Source organism: Oncorhynchus gorbuscha, linkage group LG05 (genome assembly GCF_021184085.1).
Source record: "Oncorhynchus gorbuscha isolate QuinsamMale2020 ecotype Even-year linkage group LG05, OgorEven_v1.0, whole genome shotgun sequence".
Lineage (NCBI taxonomy): Eukaryota > Metazoa > Chordata > Actinopteri > Salmoniformes > Salmonidae > Oncorhynchus > Oncorhynchus gorbuscha.
This window is the reverse complement of record NC_060177.1, coordinates 20,920,783-20,945,137: the sequence shown is the minus strand read 5'-3', so window position 1 is coordinate 20,945,137 and position 24,355 is coordinate 20,920,783. Positions and strand designations below refer to the sequence as shown.

Here is a 24,355-nt window from a genome sequence, read left to right as displayed (position 1 = left end):
TTATCAAACAAATCAAACATTTATTGTGGAACTAGGATTCCTGGGAGTACATTCTGATGAAGATCATCCAAGTTAAGGGAATATTTGTAATGTTATTTCTGATTTCTGTTGACTCCAACATGGCGGATAATTTAAAAAAATTCTGAGCGCCATTCTCAGATTATTGCATGCTTTTTCCGTGAAGCTTTCTTTTTTTTTAATCGGACACAGCGGTTGCATTAAGGAGAGGTATATCTATAATTCCATGTGTAACACTTGTATTTTCATTAACATTTATGATGAGTATTTTTTGATGTGGTTATGCAAAATCACTGGATGTTTTTGGAACTACTGAACGTAACGAGCCAATGTAAACTCAGATTTTTTTTATATAAATATGAACTTTATCAAACAAAACATACATGTATTGTGTTACATGAAGTCCTCTGAGTGTCATCTGAGGAAGATCCTAAAAGGTTAGTGAGTAATTTTATCTCTATTTGAGCTTTTTGTGAGTCCTATCTTTGGCTGGAAAAATGGCTGTGTTTTTCTGTGGCTTGGTGGTGACCTAACATAATAGCTTGTGGTGCTTTCGTTGTAAAGCGTACTTCAAATCAGACACTGTGGTGGGATTAACAACAAGATTACCTTTAAAACGGTATAAAATACATGTATGTTTGAGGAATTTTAATTATGAGATTTCTGTTGTTTTGAATTTGGCGACCTGCACTTTCACTGGCTGTTGTCATATCGATCGGGATTGTTAAGCATCTCCATTCCAAAATGTAAAATTTGCAACAAATCCTCCCTTCACTCATACTGCCAAACATACCCTTGTAAAACTGACTATCCTCCCAATCCTTGACTTCGATGTCATTTATAAAATAGCCTTCTACACCCTACTCAGCAAATTGGATGTAGTCTATCACAGTGCCATCCATTTTGTCACCAAAGCCCAATATACTACCCACCATTGTGATCTGTATGCTCTCGTTGGCTGGCCCTCGCAACATATTCATCGCCAAACCCACTGGCTCCAGGTCATTTATAAGTCTATGCTAGGTAAAGCCCCGCCTTATCATAGCTCACTGGTTACCATAGCAACACCCACCTGTAGCACGTGCTCCAGCAGGTATACTCTATGTAAAGTGTGTAAACTGGAAACTACATATCCTGAGGCTGCATTTATTGTCGCTGGGGATTTTAACAAGGTTAATGTGAAAACAAGGCTCCCTAAAAAAAAATCAGCATATCGAAGGCGCGACCCGGGCTGGCAAAACTCTGGATCATTGTTATTCTAACTTCCGTGACGCATATAAAGCCCTCTCCTGCCCTCCTTTCAAAAAATCTGACCACGACTCAATTTTGTTGGACTACAAAAGGAAAACCAGCCCTGTCACGGACCTCGATGTCTTGCTCCCAGACAGGCTAAACACCTCTTTGGTCGCTTTGAGGACAATACAGTGCCACTGACACGGCCCGCTAACAAAACCTGCGGGCTCTCCTTCAATGCAGCCAACGTGAGTAAAACATTTAAACGTGTTAACCCTCGCAAGGCTGTCGGCCCAGATGGCATACCCAGCTGCGTCCTCAAAGCATGCGCAGACCAGCTGACTAGTGAGTTTACAGACATATTCAATCAATCCTTATCCCAGTCTGCTATTCCCACATGCTTCAAGAGGGCCACCATTGTTCCTGTTCCCAAGAAAGCAAAGGTAACTGAGCTAAATGACTATCGCCCCGCCCCGTAGCACTCACTTCCGTCATCATGAAGTGATTTGAGAGACTAGACAATGACCATATCACCTCCACCCTACCTGACACCCTAGACCCACTCCAATTTGCTTACCGCCCCAATAGGTCCACAGACGATGCAATGGCAATCACACTGCACACTGCCCTAACCCATCTGGACAAGAGGAATACCTATGTGAGAATGCTGTTCATCGACTACAGCTCAGCATTTAACACCATAGTACCCTCCAAACTCGTCATTAAGCTCGACCCCGCCCTGTGCAACTGGGTCCTGGATTTCCGGGCCGCCCCGAGGTGGTGAGGGTAGGTAACAACATCTCCACCCAGCTTATCCTCAACACTGGGGCCCCACAAGGGTGCATTCTCAGCCCTCTCCTGTACTCCCTGTTCACCCATGACTGCGTGGCCATGCACACCTCCAACTCAATCATCAAGTTTGCAGACAACACAAAAGTGGTAAGCTTGATTACCAACAACAACAAGAAGGCTTAAATGGAGGAGGTGAGGGCCCTCGGAGTGTGGTGTCAGGAAAATAACCTCACACTCAATGTCAACAAAACAAAGGAGATGATTGTGGACTTCAGGAAACAGCAGAGGGAACACCCCCCTATCCACATCGATGGAACAGTAGTGGAGAGGGTAGTAAGTTTTAAGTTCCTCGGCATACACATCACAGACAAACTGAATTGGTCCACTCACACAGACAGCATCGTGAAGAAGGCGCAGCAGCGCCTCTTCAACCTCAGGAGGCTGAGGAAATTTGGCTTGTCACCAAAAGCACTCACAAACCTCTACAGATGCACAATCGAGAGCATCCTGGCGGGCTGTATCACTGCCTGGTACGGCAGTAAGGCTCTCCAGAGGGTAGTGAGGTCTGCACAACGCACCACCAGGGGCAAACTACCTGACCTCCAGGACACCTACACCACCCGATGTCACAGGAAGGCCAAAAAGATCAAGGATAACAACCACCCGAGCCACTGCCTGTTCACCCCGCTATCATCCGGATGGCGAGGTCGGTAGAGGTGCATCAAAGCGGGGACCGAGAGACTGAAAAACAGCATCTATCTCAAGGCCATCAGACTGTTAAACAGCCATCAATAACATTGAGTGGCTGCTGCCAAAATACTGACTCAACTCCAGCCACTTTAATAATGGAAACTTGATTGCCTCAATAGCACTGCCTGTGTGCTGATGTCTTTATCAGGCTTGTTTTCAAATTGCTGTGCGTTTTGTTGCCAACCTATTTTGCTACCTGACAACTTTACGGGTTTCACTTTTTAATTACCGTTCATATATTTATTTTTTCCTCGACTTTTTCACTCCGGACGCTTTATCTGGACACGATTCGTCAGGACCTCCAACAGTCGAAGCTAAGTAGTAACATTAACATGATGCCTTCTAATTGCAGCCGCTGTGCTCGCCTTACGGCGAGGATAGCTGTACTGCAAGCCCAGCTTCAGACGCAATCGTTAGGCAAGGGTAATTTCAGTGTAGGAAAGGATGAAACAGCGTCTGTGCCACCAGTAAGTACAGATAGTAGTATAAATCCCCTGGCACAGTCCCCGCAGCCGGACAACTTTCTCACGGTTTCTGGAAGGAAATGCTGTAGGAACGCTCAACCGGTGTCGCTCATTCAGCAGACAGAAACTTTCAACCGGTTCTCCCCATTAAGCAGCGGGTCGGTGTCAGAGGCCGAGTCTTCTCTGGTCTCTACTCCTCCCGTTACGGGGTCTGAGACGCCGAAGCTTCCCACCATTAGCTCTGACAAATTGAAAACTCTAGTCATTGGCGACTCCATTACCCGCAGTATTAGACTTAAAGCGAATCATCCAGCGATCATACACTGTTTACCCGGGGCAGGGCTACCGACGTTAAGGCTAATCTGAAGATGGTGCTGGCTAAAGCTAAAACTGGCGAGTGTAGAGAGTATAGAGATATTGTTATCCACGTCGGCACCAACGATGTTAGGATGAAACAGTCAGAGATCACCAAGCGCAACATAGCTTCTGCGTGCATATCAGCTAGAAAGATGTGTCGGCATCGAGTAATTGTCTCTGGCCCCCTCCCAGTTAGGGGAGTGATGAGCTCTACAGCAGAGTCTCACAACTCAATCGCTGGTTGAAAACTGTTTTCTGCCCCTCCCAAAAGATAGAATTTGTAGATAATTGGCCCTCTTTCTGGGACTCGCCCACAAACAGGACCAAGCCTGACCTGCTGAGGAGTGACGGACTCCATCCTAGCTGGAGGGGTGCTCTCATCTTATCTGCCAACATAGACAGGGCTCTAACTCCTCTAGCTCCACAATGAAATAGGGTGCAGGCCAGGCAGCAGGCTATTAGCCAGCCTGCCAGCATAGTGGAGTCTGCCACTAGCATAGTTAGTGTAGTCAGCTCAGCTATCACCATTGAGACCGTGTCTGTGCCTCGACCTGGGTTGGGCAAAACTAAACATGGCGGTGTTCGCCTTAGCAATCTCACTAGGATAAAGACCACCTCCATTCCTGTCATTACTGAAAGAGATCATGATACCTCACATCTCAAAATAGGGCTACTTAATGTTAGATCCCTTACTTCAAAGGCAATTATAGTCAATGAACTAATCACTGATCATAATCTTGATGTGATTGGCCTGACTGAAACATGGCTTAAGCCTGATGAATTTACTGTGTTAAATGAGGCCTCACCTCCTGGCTACACTAGTGACCATATCCCCGTGCATCCCGCAAAGGCGGAGGTGTTGCTAACATTTACGATAGCAAATTTCAATTTACAAAAAAAAAATGACGTTTTCGTCTTTTGAGCTTCTAGTCATGAAATCTATGCAGCCTACTCAATCACTTTTTATAGCTACTGTTTACAGGCCTCCTGGGCCATATACAGCGTTTCTCACTGAGTTCCCTGAATTCCTATCAGACCTTGTAGTCATTGCAGATAATATTCTAATCTTTGGTGACTTTAATATTCACATGGAAAAGTCCACAGACCCACTCCAAAAGGCTTTTGGAGCCATCATCGACTCAGTGGGTTTTGTCCAACATGTCTCTGGACCCACTCACTCTCACAGTCATACGCTGGACCTAGTTTTGTCCCATGGAATAAATGTTGTGGATCTTAATGTTTTTCCTCATAATCCTGGACTATCAGACCACCATTTTATTACGTTTGCAATTGCAACAAATAATCTGCTCAGACCCCAACCAAGGAACATCAAAAGTCGTGCTATAAATTCACAGACAACACAAAGATTCCTTGATGCCCTTCCAGACTCCCTCTGCCTACCCAAGGACGCCAGAGGACAAAAATCCGTTAACCACCTAACTGAGGATCTCAATTTAACCTTGCGCAATACCCTAGATGCAGTTGCACCCCTAAAAACTAAAAAAATGTCTCATAAGAAACTAGCTCCATGGTACACAGAAAATACCCGAGCTCTGAAGCAAGCTTCCAGAAAATTGGAACGGAAATGGCGCCACACCAAACTGGAAGTCTTCCGACTAGCTTGGAAGGATGGTACCGTGCAGTACCGAAGAGCCCTTACTGCTGCTCGATCGTCCTATTTTTCTAACTTAATTGAGGAAAATAAGAACAATCCGAAATTCCTTTTTGATACTGTGGCAAAGCTAACTAAAAAGCAGCATTCCCCAAGAGAGGATGACTTGCACTTTAGCAGTGATAAATTCATGAACTTCTTTGAGGAAAAGATTATGATTATTAGAAAGCAAATTACGGACTCCTCTTTAAACCTGCGTATTCCTCCAAACCTCAGTTGTCCTGAGTCTGCACAACTCTGCCAGGACCTAGGATCAAGAGAGACGCTCAAGTGTTTTAGTACTATATCTCTTGACACAATGATGAAAATAATCATGGCCTCTAAACCTTCAAGCTGTATACTGGACCCTATTCCAACTAAACTACTGAAAGAGCTGCTTCCTGTGCTTGGCCCTCCTATGTTGAACATAATAAACGGCTCTCTATCCACTGGATGTGTACCAAACTCACTAAAAGTGGCAGTAATAAAGCCTCTCTTGAAAAAGCCAAACCTTGACCCAGAAAATATAAAAAACTATCGGCCTATATCGAATCTTCCATTCCTCTCAAAGATTTTAGAGAAGGCTGTTGCGCAGCAACTCACTGCCTTCCTGAAGACAAACAATGTATACGAAATGCTTCAGTCTGGTTTTAGACCCCATCATAGCACTGAGACGGCACTTGTGAAGGTGGTAAATGACATTTTGATGGCATCGGACCGAGGCTCTGCATCTGTCCTCGTGCTCCTAGACCTTAGTGCTGCTTTTGATACCATCGATCACCACATTCTTTTGGAGAGATTGGAAACCCAAATTGGTCTACACGGACATGTTCTGGCCTGGTTTAGGTCTTATCTGTCGGAAAGATATCAGTTTGTCTCTGTGAATGGTTTGTCCTCTGACAAATCAACTGTACATTTCGGTGTTCCTCAAGGTTCTGTTTTAGGACCACTATTGTTTTCACTATATATTTTACCTCTTGGGGATGTTATTCGAAAACATAATGTAAACTTTCACTGCTATGCGGATGACACACAGCTGTACATTTCAATGAAACATGGTGAAGCACCAAAATTGCCCTCGCTAGAAGCATGTGTTTCAGACATAAGGAAGTGGATGGCTGCAAACTTTCTACTATTAAACTCGGACAAAACAGAGATGCTTGTTCTAGGTCCCAAGAAACAAAGAGATCTTCTGTTGAATCTGACAATTAATCTTAATGGTTGTACAGTCGTCTCAAATAAAACTGTGAAGGACCTCGGCGTTACTCTGGACCCTGATCTCTCTTTTGAAGAACATATCAAGACCATTTCGAGGACAGCTTTTTTCCATCTACGTAACATTGCAAAAATCAGAAACTTTCTGTCCAAAAATGATGCAGAAAAATTAATCCATGCTTTTGTCACTTCTAGGTTAGACTACTGCAATGCTCTATTTTCCGGCTACCCGGATAAAGCACTAAATAAACTTCAGTTAGTGCTAAATACGGCTGCTAGAATCCTGACTAGAACCAAAAAATTTGATCATATTACTCCAGTGCTAGCCTCTCTACACTGGCTTCCTGTCAAAGCAAGGGCTGATTTCAAGGTTTTACTGCTAACCTACAAAGCATTACATGGGCTTGCTCCTACCTACCTCTCTGATTTGGTCCTGCCGTACATACCTATACGTACGCTACGGTCACAAGACGCAGGCCTCCTAATTGTCCCTAGAATTTCTAAGCAAACAGCTGGAGGCAGGGCTTTCTCCTATAGAGCTCCATTTTTATGGAACGGTCTGCCTACCCATGTCAGAGACGCAAACTCGGTCTCAACCTTTAAGTCTTTACTGAAGACTCATCTCTTCAGTGGGTCATATGATTGAGTGTAGTCTGGCCCAGGAGTGGGAAGGTGAACGGAAAGGCTCTGGAGCAACGAACCGCCCTTGCTGTCTCTGCCTGGCCGGTTCCCCTTTTTCCACTGGGATTCTCTGCCTCTAACCCTGTTACGGGGCTGAGTCACTGGCTTGCTGGGGCTCTCTCGTGCCGTCCCTGGGGGGGGGATGCGTCACCTGGGTGGGTTGATTCACTGTTGTGGTCGGCCTGTCTGGGTTCCCCCCACCCCTCGGGTTGTACCGTGTCGGAGATCTTTGTGGGCTATACTCGGCCTTGTCTCAGGATGGTAAGTTGGTGGTTGAAGATTTCCCTCTAGTGGTGTGGGGGCTGTGCTTTGGCAAAGTGGGTGGGGTTATATCCTTCCTGTTTGGCCCTGTCCGGGGTGTCCTCGGATGGGGCCACAGTGTCTCCTGACCCCTCCTGTCTCAGCCTCCAGTATTTATGCTGCAGTAGTTTATGTGTCGGGGGCTAGGGTCAGTTTGTTTATCTGGAGTACTTCTCCTGTCCTATTCGGTGTCCTGTGTAAATCTAAGTGTGCGTTCTCTAATTCTCTCCTTCTCTCTTTCTTTCTCTCTCTCGGAGGACCTGAGCCCTAGAACCATGCCCCAGGACTACCTGACATGATGACTCCTTGCTGTCCCCAGTCCACCTGGCCATGCTGCTGCTCCAGTTTCAACTGGCCTGGGCCCTAGGACCATGTCCCAGGACTACCTGACATGAGGACTCCTTGCTGTCCCCAGTCCACCTGGCCATGCTCCTGCTCCAGTTTCAACTGACCTGAGCCCTAGGACCGTGCCCCAGGACTACCTGACATGATGGCTCCTTGCTGTCCCCAGTCCATCTGACTGTGCTGCTGCTCCAGTTTCAACTGTTCTGCCTTATTATTATTTGACCATGCTGGTCATTTATGAACATTTGAACATCTTGGTCATGTTCTGTTATAATCTCTACCCGGCACAGCCAGAAGAGGACTGGCCACCCCACATAGCCCGGTTCCTCTCTAGGTTTCTTCCTAGGTTTTGGCCTTTCTAGGGAGTTTTTCCTAGCCACCGTGCTTTTACACCTGCATTGTTTGCTGTTTGGGGTTTTAGGCTGGGTTTCTGTACAGCACTTTGAGATATCAGCTGATGTACGAAGGGCTATATAAATAAATTTGATTTGATTTGATTTGATTTGATGTAATAAACGTATCACTAGCCACTTTATATAATGTTTACATACCCTACATTACTCATCTCATATGTATATACTGTACTCTATACCATCTACTGCATCTTGCCTATGCCGTTCGGCCATTGCTCATTCATATATTTTTCTGTACATATTCTTATTCATTATTTTACACGTGTGTGTATAAGGTAGTTGTTGTAAAATTGTTTGGTTAGATTACTTGTTAGATATTACTGCATGGTCGGAACTGGAAGCACTATTCATTTCGCTACACTCGCAAAGACATCTGCTAACCATGTGTATGAGACAAATAAGATTTGATATGTATATTTCACTGGTGATCCCCAAGCCAACAACTCCTTTGGCCGCCTTTCCTTCCAGTTCTCTGCTGCCAATGACTGGAACAAATTGCAAAAATCACTGAAGCTGGAGACTTATATCTCCCTCTCTAATTTTAAGCATCAACTGTCAGAGCAGCTTACCTGTATACAGCCCATCTGTAAATAGCCCACCAAACTACCTCATCTCCATATTGTTTATTTGTTTTTGGTTGCTCTTTTGCACCACAGTATCTCTACATGCACATCATCACCTGCACATCTATCACTCCAGTGTTAATGCTAAATTGTAATTATTTCACCTCTATGGCCTATTTATTGCCTTACCTCCCTAATTTTACTACATTTGCACACACTGTACGTAGACTTTTTCTATTGTGTTATTGGCTGTGCATTTGTTTATCCCATGTGTAACTCTGTGTTGTTTTTGTCGCACTGCTTTGCTTTATCTTGGCCAGGTCGCAGTTGTAAATGAGAACTTGTTCTCAACTGGTCTACCTGGTTAACTAAAGGACAAGTAAAAAAATAAAAAACGTATATATAATTTCACAACATTTCTAACTCGCTGCCATTGGACTCTGGAGCATTGGATACGCGTTCTCTGGAGTGATGAATCACGCTTCCCCATCTAGCAGTTTGACGGACAAATCTGGGTTTGGCGGATGCCAGGTGACCGCTACCTGCCCCAATTCATAGTTTGATGGAGGAGGAATAATGGTTAGGTGCTGTTTTTCATGTTTCGGGCTAAGCCCCTTAGTTCAATGAAAGAAAATCTTAACGCTGCAGCACATAATGACATTCTAGACGATTCTGTGCTTCCAACTTTGTGTCAACAGTTTGGGGAAGGCCCTTTCTTGTTTCAGCATGACAATGCACAAAGCGAGGTCCATACAGAAATGGTTTGTCGAGATCGGTGTGGAAGAACTTGACTGGCCTGCACAGAGCCTTGACCTCAACCCCATCGAACACCTTTGGGGTGAATTGAAATGCCAACTGCAAGCCAGGCCTAACTTCCCAACATCAGTGCCTGACCTCACTAATGCTCGTGTGGCTGAATGAAAGCAAGTCCCCGCAGCAATGTTCAAATATCTAGTGGAAAGCCTTCCCAGAAGAGTGGAGCCTATTACAGCAGCGAAGTGGGGACCAACTCCATATTAATGCCCATGATTTTGGACTGAGATGTTCGACAAGCAGGTGTCCACATATTTTTGGTCATGTACCGTATAAGTCATAGTTTGCCTGTGTGCTTCTCTAGCTGCGTGCCATTAAAGACACACCACAAGGAACGGCATAAGACTAATTAAATCACTGTGCACTAATTTAAAAAACATGGCTTGCAGGAACTTTTCTTATCCTCCCTTATGAAAAAAATAAAGAGAGCGTGACAAACTTAATTAGGAATTATCCGAAGTTGTTTAATTATCTCCTCTGGAGTCCCATATGAGGCCATGGTCCTGATGGTGGCGCTGCTGTAATCCACTGTCCTTGACTGAGAAGAATAGAGCAAGTCAATGTGTTGTGGGGAAACATTCTATGGTAATCTATTGACCCATCTTGGGTTCTAAGCCCCTTGTCATGCTAAAATCATCTATATTTAGATACACCTGGCGTGCAGGTGATATTTAACAGCTATTTTGGGGGATTAAAGTATGTGATGGATCCTCTGTAAGAGTTTAAAATGGTGTGACGACGTCGGACATTTCTGTTCATTTCTCCTCACAGAACTCATTGTTTGCTAAATTGTTTGCCACAAACATACCAGCTATATCTAATTCAACATAAAACCTTATGCTTGTAGGGTAATATAAAATAAGAAACGGCAAGTATGTCTTCTTAAAATATAATTCCATTTGAAATGTTTAGCCTTAGTATTGGAAACTCTAATGTTTATACCATAGACATAGACCGTGTATTCAGTATAAAGGTTTGTACTAACCAAGGCTATGTTCATAGAGAACAGAATACCTGTTTAGAGGTGTCACGCCCTGACCTCAGAGATCCTTTTTATTTCTCTATTTGGTTAGGTCGGGGTGTGATTTGGGTGGGCATTCTAGTTTCCTATTTCTTTGTTTGGCCTGGTATGGTTCCCAATCAGAGGCAGCTGTCTATCGTTGTCTCTGATTAGGGATCATACTTAGGCAGTGCTGTGTAGTCTGCAGAACTTTACGTTTGTTTGATATTTTGTTATTTTTCGGTGTTCATTTTTAATAAAGTAAGATGTTCGCCTACCACGCTGCATCTTGGTCTAATTCATCTAACGAGCGTAACAAGAGATTTGAATGGTTTATGCCAGGTCCTTTACCAATGCCCAACATCTTCTCCTCATCCAAGGAGAGCTGTTGCTGCAGGTAAAGGGCACGCTCCTCTGCCCAGGGGTTGCTGACGCATGCCAGATCTTATGCCTGGATAGGTATTTTACGTACCAACTAACCACAGCATACAGGTAACTGCCAAAATAATGGAAACACTTAAGTAAATGGGGGATACAAATGATTTGAAATCATGAGCTTCCACACGAGTGGGGATCCTGAGTTAATTTGGTTTGATGAGCATAAAAATGATGTAAACCATATGCCATGGATGTCTCAGTCACTAGATCTCAACTCAACTGGTTGAATGGCTGGGTTAATGGCTATTTTTGCCCCGTTGGCACAGGTGGGGTAATTTACACTTGCTGAGAATCACTTGCCTCCAACCAAATTAGTTCGAATTTTTAATAATTTGTCCATGCCATTTTTGGACTTTGAAGGGGTCCTGTGCAGTTGTAAATCAATGAAATACACATGTGAACACCAATGTTTTCAATTTCAACTTTTTTTTAAAGAAATTGTGAATTGTTCAAGGATGCATCCTCTCCTCCATTCTCTTCTGCCTCCTTTTGAAAAATGTCAATGTAACTGAGTGGAAACAAATGCGCTTGAATGAAATGAGATTCTCCTCCACAAGTGCATCATTAGGCAAACTATGTATAACGTGGTACAAACACATTTTGCTAGCTGTACCAGACATTTTATAGATTAAAATTGGGGGTTTTAAAATGTGTGCATGCATTTCTTCTCTGAGAAATAAACTGTTGATTCAAAGGGGATGTGGCAGATTACAAAACTCTTCCTGGTAGGAATCCGGTAGGATATACGTAATAATTCTCGGCCGGAAGAGGCTATCGAGGAGAGGAGCAAACTCCTTTGTTCACCTATTAACAAATTGATATTCTCCCGTCACACCCTGATCTGTTTCACCTGTCCTTGTGATTGTCTCCACCCCCTCCGTCTGTCGCGTATTATCCCTGATGTATATGTCCCTGTGTTTCCTGTCTCTCTGTGTCAGTTTGTCTTGTTTGCTAAGTCAACCATCAGTTTTCCTTGCTCTTATTTTTTCCCCAGTCTCTTTTGTGTAGTTCTCCTGGTTTTGACACTTGCCTGTTCTGACTCCGACCCTGACTGCCTGACCACTCTACCTGTTCTGTCTCCGACCCTGACTGCCTGACCACTCTACCTGTTCTGACTCCGACCCTGACTGCCTGACCACTCTACCTGTTTTGACTCCGATCCTGACTGCCTGACCACTCTACCTGTTCTGACTCTGACCCTGAATGCCTGACCACTCTACCTGTTCTGACTCTGACCCTGACTGCCTGACCACTCTACCTGTTCTGACTCCGACCCTGACTGCCTGACCACTCTACCTGTTCTGACTCCGACCCTGACTGCCTGACCACTCTACCTGTTCTGACTCCGACCCTGACTGCCTGACCACTCTACCTGTTCTGACTCCGACCCTGACTGCCTGACCACTCTACCTGTTCTGACTCCGACCCTGACTGCCTGACCACTCTACCTGTCCTGACTCCGACCCTGACTGCCTGACCACTCTACCTGTCCTGACTCCGACCCTGACTGCCTGACCACTCTACCTGTTCTGACTCCGACCCTGACTGCCTGACCACTCTACCTGTTCTGACTCCGACCCTGACTGCCTGACCACTCTACCTGTTCTGTCTTCAAGCCTGCCCATCCCCTTGCACTGTTTGAACTCGGATCTGGTTACTAAACCCCTGCCTGGCCTGACCTCGAGACTGCCCTTCGTCTGGTACTGTTTGAACTCAGATCTGGTTTCTAAACCCCTGCCTGGCCTGACCTCGAGACTGCCCTTTGTCTGGTACTGTTTTGGACTCTGTCCCGGTTTATGAACTCTCGCCTGTCCCTGACCTACCTTTTGCCTACCCCATGGTTGAGCTCCTATTTAGTAATCCATCTGCTTCCTGTGTCTGCATTTGTGTCTCGCCTTGTGTCCTTATATTCTCCTACATATGGCAACGACTTACCGGTTTCCAGGTCAGGAGGAGTTGAGGAGAGAATGGACTTGTGCCCAATGGAGAATCTAACTATATCTAGGTTGGTCCTCATCCTCTACACGGTTTAAACTAAGATACTACATGTATGTATACAGTGTGAGAAGCCTTGTGAAAATCCTGCAAGTAATCCTGTAAATATATTTTAATGTGACAGCTTTTAGAGCATGACTTGTATGTTGTATGTTGATGATGCTATTGATGCGTTGCACTTTGTTGTCCCCATAACGGTCTTGTAGGAAGCAGTGTCAGTCCTATGAATGTGACATGTGTGTCAACTTCATCATAATTACAGAGCCCCGCAGTACTGCTCACAATCAGAATGAGATGGAGAGACTGTTAAGGGTTTACTGTGTTTCCATGCAACATTGGTTGCAGGCACGTTTTGGCCATATCACTGCAGCCTGAAATATCACAAATAAAATATTAAGATTTCAAGATGTTGTGATGAATAATAGTGTGCTTATTCACACTGGCACAGGGTCCCCAGTCACAAAGTGCCTTCTGATTCATCTTGCAGTTCGCCTCCAAAGAAATCCCAGGAAGTGAAGTGATGATGAGATCACTCTCTGGGAATTCTTCTGAAGAGGTGGAAGTGCCGCCAAAGATCTTCAAAGAGATTAATCAGTTTCATTGGGAATTCATAATTTGGGTACAGCTGTCACCCCTTGAACTTGGAGGGTCAATGTAACACAATGCATGACACCTAACTAACGTACACCTTCCGAACTGCAGAGTAAATCAGCACTTATCACTACTACACATAATGACACACCTGCAGAGGCATTTTGCCTAGCTATCTTTATGGGAGTAAAATGGTCAGATTTTCTAGAGGCATTCACAAAACAGACCTCATTGTTTTGTTGTGCATCATACAGTATTGTACCATGTCGTTCACCATATTTTTCCATATGCTGTCCCATTCTCCAGCCCTGTTTGTCCGTTTGTTTATGAAACCCTGTGGGTTTACATCAATTGTGGCATATTAAATTATGATTTGTCTAATTAATCCACTGGGGGAGTTATAAAATATATATATATATATATATATATATATGCTAAATGACTAAGCACAGACAGGGCTATGCAAGAGAACACTCGGGATGTTATCTTGTCTTAAACAAGGTCTGGATTTGTGAGATACCATGTTTCTCTGGATCTCAGTGACCACATCTTAATGAAATATTATCATAGCCTTTTACATGCTGTACCTCCACAGGGGTGAAGATAGTGAAGACAGCTGTTTGGCAATCATCAGTAACAGTAAAAAATGATGCACAACTGTCTAAAGACAAAATGTGGAAAGACACTCCTGTCACCTGTGTGGCATAACCAACCAAAGACATGGTACACCAGGGGTGAGTTGTGTTTAGATCACACTGTGGCATCTGATTGGACAGTGGCTATTGAGCGCAGAGATGAGGGTGATAGCCTGAGAGCACATTGATCCAGAGGCCTAGTGGTGGTTTACTTGGCAGGATGCCTGAGGTAGAGATTCATAGTATATCTGAAAAGACTCAAATGAACCCGATAGCTAACAAAAACATCCAACAGAAAGAGAGGGGGGGGGTACTGCCAATTGTTAAGCATTACCTTGGACCTACAGTAGTATTCCTTCGTGATTCTCTAAGGTGCCTTACAGATTGTTTGATGTTGAGAAATTAGTGAGAGATTAGTTAGGAAGCACTATTTAGTGAGCCCCTCAAAACTGATATGTAATCATCTAGATTACCCACACCTCTCCTCAATAGGTCATAAGCAGCAATGGCAGTCAATATACACTGAGTTTACAAAACATTAGGAACACCTGCTCTTTCCAAGACATAGATTGACTGACCAGGTGAAAACTATGATCCTTATTGATGTCACTTGTTAAATCCACTTCAATCAGTGTAGCTGAAGGGGAATATTTTTAAGCCTTGAGAAAATTGAGACAGGGATTGTGTATGTGTGCCATTCAGAGAGTGAATGGGCAAGACAACATATCTTTAACTCAATATTAGGAAGGTGTTCTTAACGTTTTGTACACTCAGTGTAGATTAGCTACTGTATGTGAATGTGAGTGAGCTGCTGCCAACCAAAAACCTCACAGGCATATATCCCAGACATTATCTATAAGTAGAGTTTGATAATACTGTGGCAATGACACTTTAGCTGGAAGTCCTGCTCTCAGTCTATCAAGTCTACAAGGTGAGCACAGCAGGGGAACTCTCTTTCCCCAGCCACTCTCTGTACGGCCATGATCTGGCTTAAGATAGAGTAGCTTAATTTCCCCCGGGGTTGCTATTACTGAGGACTCAACATGGCATATGTTATACATATAACCCAGAATCACACCATTGTGCATAATGGGTCTGAGTGCTTAGCAACATGCTCAGCACTACATTAATGTATAGACAGCTGGCAGATGTCTGTGAAGTTATTTTGGTAAAGGTGAGATCTGATGTAAGTTATATATATTTTTTTTTCATTCTCCAGATGATTTAAAATAGTAAGCTTTAACCGCGGCAATAACATTGAGTAAGGTGCAGACATTCATTTTGACCTGATCTGGTGTGAAGCAGTCGCTTGGCCTGTACAAACACTGCTAATGTGTTAGCCATGGTTGGTTTTTAACCCTACACACACACACACACACACACACACACACACACACACACACACACACACACACACACACACACACACACACACACACACACACACACACACACACACACACACACACACACACACACACACACACACACACACACACACACACACACACACACACTCCTCTTCGTTTGGGTCACATATTATCTTTGAATGCCAGAGACAAATGCAAAAAGACTTGTCAATCTTCCTATATCTTTTTCCCCTCTCGCTTTCATCCTTATTTCTCTCTGGTTTTATTGAGGTGCCAGTCATCCAGGACAGGATGACATGGCTCAGCTGGATATGTAAATAAAACCAGGGACTGTGGACTCATGGAAACCTGCCTCTGATCGCAGTTCAATAACCCCACCATACACTCCACCTGGCTGTCAATGCAGAGGGGAGAGGGGAGAATGGAGAGAGGAGAGAGAGTGCACAGAGAATAGTGCTGAAGGGAGAAATAATGGTGCATAGGGGAGAGGAGCAGGGACTGACAGAGAGTAGAAGGTAGAGGTGGTATAGGGGGAAGGGGAGGAGAGAGGGGTGCAAGGAGATGGGAGAGTGACAATATGTTTTGACTGAAAGGATGAGGATGGGGTTATGGACCACATCTTGAACCATTCATCAACCAGGGGCAGGTGAGAAATGCAGAAGGTTGGGCTATTAGATCAGGCTCAGGCCATTGGGGTCACAATGTCACATGTTATGCCTTCCAGAAACCTCCAGAGAACCTTCTAGTAATCACCAGGGTCTGCAACAGGCAGTCATGGATCAGTGTGTAGAGTGGAACACACACACTCACACACAAACAGTTCGCGTGGGTTAGTGTGATACTGTATTACTAAGAATGTACTCATCCCTCGTCTCCAGACGCGCTTGCTCGGCGTGCTAGGTTCCCCAAAATTCTCGCTCCACTATAAATAAGCACTGCCTCCCTCTCTTGCGGAGGCTAGCACACATATACGCATGCACTCACCGCTCACCCTTGATGAATGTGTCTGGGATTACAAAACGAATCCGCTGAGATCTTTAGTGTGGCCGAGTATTGTATCGCATGTGCCAATGCAAAAAAATGAGATAGCATTGGGAATCACGCGAGCTCAAGCTTCAATGAATGCGACCAAGGACTACGCAAACTAGCGCCAGTCACTACCCTCCACTCCCAATCCCCCATCCACCTCAGGTGCACCAGAAATAAAGGCACATATAACAAGATCCATGGCGCGCACATATCCCACACTACATTTATTGGCCAGGTTGAAAATAGCCAACTGACTTTTGTTTTTTATCAAACAAATGTTCCTGCAAAATCTTGCATAAAATAATTCCCCCACTCCTAATCTCCATGCAACAAGTTCTGTGCAGAAATTGAACCCTATCTCGTAATGTGTGAAAAATATATTCAGATCAAAGTGTTATGTAGATTTCAGAGCACATGAAAAAAAAAGTTACATCTTTGTATAATTCAAACTGAAAAGCGCACACGCATTGCATACACACACTGCTTTCAGGGTCGATTAATTGGATACGATTGACCGGTGCATTAATACCTGAGTCCGTGTAGCGTGGTCTGGCGAGGTCCCGGAAATGGTAAATGAAATCCAGACAGTTCTCATTCTGTACTTCCCCTTTAGAGCACAGATCAGACAGTAGTTCTAGTGCTTTTTGACAAATCTCGTCCTCTCTGTCGCCAGGCATTTCCCACCAGCATCCTTCTGAATGGAGGGGCTCCTATGGCACCACCACACCACCCCGCCCACCAGAGAGTCGACTAGCCCCCGCAGAATCACACTAATCCTCCCGGCAGAGAGTCAACTGAAGCCCTAGTAGCAGCGCACCACTCCACCCGAAGCGGAGTCACCAACACCCAGCAGCTCAGCACCACTCTGGCTGTCTGAAAAACCAACCAGGGTAGCGGAGGAGGAACGGGTAAGTACTAGGTCAAAAAAACATAATATTCCTTTATTTCTTTCCAAACGTCGGGCATCCCTTTCGAGTGTGTAGTATGCAATTGTGGGGTTTTCCCCATCAAAAGTATTCTATCGTACAATTTAGCCACAGGTTGAATGTCCGACCACTCACAGGCTATGAGGCGCCGTGCGCTGTCCACACTCAATTGGTGTTGAAAAAGTGCATGCGCTCTCTCGATGCGTGAATGACCGGCGCCGCGCACCATCAACGCAATGAGCGAGCGCGATCCCGACTCTCCACCGTTCAAAGCGCTCCGCTTAGTAACGGCGCCGTCAACACTAAACCCCCAATGCTCACTTTGCGCGGAGACCCCTGGGCTGGCATTCAAATGCACGTCAAGACTGACGCCCAACTGGCTTTCCATACAACTGGCCCTGAGAAAGAACTAATTAGGCGTGTTGACTGTGCATGTTTTCTGCTACTGCATTTATTATTTTTATTGTTTTTCTCAGTTATATTCTATGCTGTTCTGGTTATAACTTTCGACATGTTAGAGAGAGTGCAACATAATAGTGGCCAGGTAGGACTGTAGTTCTACCTATTTATCTTGGGATATACAGTATGTCAAATGCCATTAAGGGCTGCATGGTGAGGCTGATTGATAACAAATTATATTGTAGATTTGCACAATTGATCAGTAAGCACCTCTTTTATTGTGCAGTCAATTTAATAATTTCTCAGTCCATTTCAGTGATTGACTGTATATACAGTATAATATATAATAATATATGCCATTTAGCAGACACTTTTATCCAAAGCGACTTTCAGTCATGTGTGCATACATTCTACGTATGGGTGGTCCCGGGGATCGAACCCACTACCCTGGCATTACAAGCGCCATGCTCTACCAACTGAGCTACACAGGACCACTACTGTGTGTGTGTGTGTGTGTGTGTGTGTGTGTGTGTGTGTGTGTGTGTGTGTGTGTGTGTGTGTGTGTGTGTGTGTGTGTGTGTGTGTGTGTGTGTGTGTGTGTGTGTGTGTGTGTGTGTGTGTGTGTGTGTGTGTGTGTGTGTGTGTGTGTGTGTACAGAATATGTATTTGATCTATAGATCTAAAGATGGAACTATAGGGGACTTGAGGTGTACGTAATACATTCCTGTCCAGACAGTTTTGTAAAGATGAATGAAAACAGCCTGTTCACCAAATAGTTATTTAAGCAGCACAATGGAGCTAAAGCTACCAGCCCCATAGAGCCTTATACAGGAGTCGAATCAGACTCCATAATGAATGAGAGCAAACCCTTTCCATCCCGGGGGGCATGGTTACCTCATAAAGAGCAACACATTAAATAAAGCTTAGCACCATTGGACACGTTAACATTATTTTGTGTCTTTGGTACTATATTCACTTAACAACCATTGATCCAAAATATATGTTTAATGTGAAATATAATGAGTACATTGGTTTAATCACCAAAACACAACATAATGATATCTTCTCAATGTCATTATTTTAACAACCAGTTCATCCAAAAGCAAAACTTTTAAGTTAAATTGCTCTTTGGATGCTATATGCTATATTACAGTACAAATTCTTCCACTACTCATTCAAATTGACTAAACATAAAATGTACATTTCTACCCCATGTGTGTCAATGGTGTGACCATTGAAGACCTCTTTACAATGTCATCAAATGAAACAAATTAAAGAAACCTAGTGTTTTAAGGCATTTGTTTGTATCAAGCCTGTATTGAGCATTTGGACATAGGTTGTCATTGAAATCACAGTAAATATCCTCATTGTTCATGCACCTGGGGAAAAACCTTTTGGCATGGTGAATCCAAGCCTAAATACTGTAGGTCTGGATTTAAGTCATTGCATATCTCATCCATGGCCTGAATGAGGCTGTTACTCTCATGGGGATGGCAATCATACATTTTCCATTGTAAACATGTATTGTAGTGGTCTTGTGCGTGGCTCAGTTGACGAGAGCATGGCATTAGCACCACCAGAGTTGTGGGTTAGATTCCCACTGGGGACACATACCAAAAGGTCAAAAATGTCTGCTGCGTAAATGGTATAGATTGCTGTGAAAAAGTATTTTCCCCCATTCTATTTTTCTCCATTTTTGCATATTTGTTTATACTGAATGTTATCAGAGCTTCAACCAAAACCTTATATTAAATAAAGGGAACCTGAGTTTACAAATAACAACAAAAAAATTGATACATATTTGACTTATTTAATTAACAAAGTTATGCAACATCTAATTCCCCTGTGTTATTGACTGTACGCTTGTTTATTCCATGTGTATCTCTGTGTTGTTGTTTGTGTCGCACTGCTTTGCTTTATCTTGGCGAGGTCGCAGTTGCAAATTAGAATTTGTTCTCAACTGGCCGACCTGGTTAAATAAAGGTGAAATAAAAAAAATAGGGGAAGAAAAGTGTGTGCCACTTATAGCTGCAATGACTGCAACCAAATGCTTCCTGTGGTTGTTGGTCAGTCTCCCACAACACCGTGGAGGGGAGAGAAGATGCTGGAGTAGAAGGGAGAGGGGAGCAAGGAGATGGGAGAGTGAAGAGAGGTTTTGACTGAAAGGATGGGGATGGGGTTACGGGCCACATCTTGAACCATTCATCAACCAGGGGCATGTGAGAAATGCAGGAGGTTGGGCTATTAGATCAGGCTCAGGCCATTGGGGTCACACTATGTCACATTTTGTGCCTTCCAGAAATGCATGCCGCACTGCTTTAAAACTGGCATTTTGAGGTTTTTAAGCATGAACTGCTCGTTTCAAGTCCCACAACAACATCAGAATTGTAATTAGATCTGGATTTTGACAAGGCCATTCCAAAACGTCCAATTTGTTGCTTTTTAACAATTTTCATGTCGTCTTGATTGCGCTTCAGCTCACAGACGGATGGCTTGACATTCTCCTGTAGAATTCACTGATACAGAGCAGAATTCCAAAGTCGTGAAGGTCCTGAGGCAGAAAAGCATCTCCAAACCACCACACATACTTGACCGTTGGTATGAAGTTCTTACTGTGTAATGCAGTGTTTGGTTTTCACCAGACAATGGTTCCATCTCGTCCAAAAAGTTAACTCAAGTTTGCAAAAAAAAAGCACCTGGAAGCACCTGGATGATCATCAAGACACTTGGAAGAATGTTCTATGGACAGATGAGTCAATAGTATAGCTTTTTGGACGACATGGCCAATGCAATTTTAGTAAATCAGTATAACCCCCCCCTACTTTACAGACATTTTCATTATGTAGTTTCTAAAATCTGTATTAGACAAACCAGTTTACCTGTAAAAATTTACAGGTTTACCAAACGTTTAAGTGATCAGCAATTAAAAGCAGTCGGTTTAAGTAATAGTAAAATGTATTTTAACAAAAGAGAATATAATCATATCAAAAGTAATGTGATCACTGCATTGTGAAAAGCATTTAGTTTCAATTAACATGTATTGGATGTCAAACGTGTTTCTAGGTAAAAAAAAGTAACTGTATGATTTTGTGTATTGTACTTTGGCAATTGAAATTGTACTCAAGAGTTTTGAAACAACTGCCTTTTTGATGATCTGTTTTGAGTTTTGTACGAAGAGTGAAAATTGCACCAAAGGGCAAAAAAAAATATGTATTCGTCATTCAGTGAACTCATAGACTTCTTTGTTTCGTATAATTCATTTGAAGAGAAACCAGGGTTTGGTTATTCCCATGATCCAAGTCTATTTTAATATATATTTATTTTACCTCTATTTATCTGGGCAAGTCAGTTAAAAATAAATTCTTATTTTCAATGGCAGCCTAGAAACAGTGGGTTAACTGCCTTGTTCAGGGGCATAATGACAGAACGACCTTGTCAGTTCAGGGATTTGATCTTGCAACCTTTTGGTTACTAGTCCAGCACTCAACCACTAGGCCACTTGCCGCCCCAACATTTCAATGGAACATTGTCATATACAGTGCATTCGGAAAGAACTCAGACCCTTTGACTTATTCCACATTTTGTAACATTATAGACTTATTTTAAAATGTATTAAATCATTTTTCCCCTCATCAATCTACATACAATACCCCAGGCTTATACATGTTTTATAAAAAATGTACGTAAGTATTCAGACACTTTACTCAGTACTTTGTCGTGTGACGACCCTCCCACTCTGTCTGCCGTATTCTTTCTCTTTGCTCTGGTGTCGGTGGGCAGAGCTGGGTGGGTCGTCAGTGAAATGGGACACACCTGGACCCGGGTGTGTACTGGGTTAAATAGTCCTTTTCCCCATTCAATGGGGGGACTCTCTCCATGCAGACACACTGTTGAATTTTGGTTGTGGCATTTTTGTGACTGTTTTGTTAGCGTGCTTTGGCATCTTTCAACACTCCTCAATATCACATCTATACACGCAACCACTCACTTACACTACTGATTATTGACTACACACACCATTTGTATATAGGTTTATTTGTACGTATATAGCTTACCTCAGTTAATAAATATATTTTTGTTATTCCTTATCGCCACGTTGTCTCCCTTTTTGTTACGGGCTTCGAGCTGGTTCGTAACAGATGAAGCTACCTTTGGCAGCCTCGAGTCTTCTTGGGTTTGACACTACAAGCTTGGAAAACCTGTATCTGGGGAGTTTCTCCCATTCTTCTCTGCAGACCATCTCAATCTCTGACAGGTTGGATGGGGAGTGATGCTGCACAGCTATTTTCAGGTCTCTCCAGAGATGTTTGATCGGGTTCAAGTCCGGGCTCTGGTTAGGCCACTCAAGGAGATTCAGATACTTGTCCCGAAGCCATTCCTGCATTGTCTTGACTGTGTGCTCAAGGTCTTTGTCCTGTTGGAAGGTGAACCTTCACCCCAGTCTGAGGTCCTGTGCACTCTGAAGCCGGTCTTTCATCAAGGATCTCACTATACTTTGCTCCATTCATCTTTCCCTCGATCTTGACTCGTCTCCCAGTCCCTGCCACTGAAAGAGATCCACACAGCATGATGCTGCCACCACCATGCTTCACCGTAGAGATGGTGCCAGGTTTCCTTCAGACGTGACGCTCGGCATTCAGACCAAAGAGTTGAGAATCTTGTTTCACATGATCTGAGTTCTTTAGGTGCCTTTTGGCAAACTCCAAGCGGGCTGTCATGTGCTTTTTACTGAGGAATGGCTTCCGTCTGTCAACTCTGACATAAACGCCTGATTGGTGGAGTGCTGCAGAGATGGTTGTCATTCTAGAAGGTTCTCCCATCTCCACAGAATAACTCTGGAACTCATCCACAGGTGGACGCCAATCCAGTTGTAGAAGCATCAAGGATTATCATGAGCTCAATTTCGAGTCTGAACTCATGCCATCAAAGACATGCACGACTCACAGTCAACTGTAACCAGTATGTTCGCGTTCCCGCTTTCATCCTCCTCCGCTTCTCGAAATGCGTGCTGTGCTTTCACACCTGCATTCAATAAAGAACAGTTTTATCCTACAATGCATACTTATATATATACTTATCACACAACAACACCAGACAACTGTGCACCGATTACCAAAGTCATTCTGTTAGAAGCACACCATTTCTATACCATTTTCTCTTTCTCATAGAGGCATTTTTCTGTGTCTAAACTCCACCATCCCAGTTGGAAGGGAGAAAGCTGAAGAGAAAAGTGGGTGGTGACAATGGTGCTGTGTGTATGTGTTTGTTAGTGTGTGTGAATTGTGAAAAATTATTTCTGCACAGCCTCAAGTCAGCTTTCTTGGTGTCCATGGCAACTAAGAGACACTTGTGCCTCTCTGTGAATCTCTGTCTGTCTCTTCTTCTATAGTGTCTCTCTGTCTCTGTCTCTCTGTTTCACTGAAAATATGTGTATGTGCATGTCTGTTACAGTAATCTACTTAACCTCCCTTATTGTTCAGACAATATGATGGTTGGGTTTAGGGAAATGAGGTAGCTCAAGTGGGGAATTACCCTCCCATTCCCACTCCTCTTCCCACTTTACTTTCTGTTTTCCATCCTCTCATCCAGCTCTTCTCCCTTCCATCTTCCATTACCCTCTCTTCCTCCCCCTCCTCTTTTCCTCTACAGCATATTCTGCACATGATCCCTTACTCCCATATCTCCCTCCTCTCTATATATACCCTGCCTCCTCTACCCTGCTTCCTCTCTATATCTACCCTGCCTCCTCTCCCCTGTCTCCTCTCCCCTGCTTCCTCTCTATATCTACCCTGCCTCCTCTCCACTGCCTCCTCTCTATATCTACCCTGCCTCCTCTCCCCTGCCTCCTCTCCCCTGCCTCCTCTCTACATCTACCCTGCCCCCTCTACCCTCCTCTCCCCTGCCTCCTCTACCCTGCTCCCTCTCCCCTGCCTCCTCTCTATATCTACCCTCCCTCCTCTCCCCTGCTCCCTCTCTATATCTACCCTGCCTCCTCTACTCTGCCTCCTCTATATCTACCCTGCCTCCTCTCTATATCTACCCTGGCTCCTCTACCCTTCCTCCTCTACTCTGCCTCCTCTCTATATCTACCCTGCCTCCTCTCTATATCTACCCTGACTCCTCTACCCTGCCTCCTCTACTCTTGCTCCTCTCGATATCTACCTTCCCTCCTCTACCCCGCCTCTTTATTCAATCTATCCCTATGCACCTTCTCCCTTCATCCCTCCAGTTATACTATGGCTCAATCATCCACATTGTCTCATTTTCCTCCTCAATTATTTCCTACCCATAATCCCATCTGTATCCATATCTCTACTTCTCTCTCTCACTCTCCATCCCTCTCTCCTGCTCCAGTAATGGCAGTGTGTTACAGTCTG

At 44.0% G+C, this 24,355-nt stretch overlaps 1 protein-coding gene across 1 annotated transcript in view; it reads right to left on the bottom strand.

Annotated features, from left to right (window-relative positions):
• The window catches only part of LOC124035031 (synaptotagmin-9-like), a 53,249-nt gene extending 35,482 nt beyond the window's left edge, over positions 1-17,767 (bottom strand). Inside the window, exon 1 of the mRNA XM_046348435.1 lies at positions 17,183-17,767. Within this exon, the coding sequence (XP_046204391.1) occupies positions 17,183-17,330 (148 nt within the window). The 5' untranslated portion in view covers positions 17,331-17,767. The remainder of the gene's footprint in view (positions 1-17,182) is intronic.
• Positions 17,768-24,355: the final 6,588 nt, after the last annotated feature.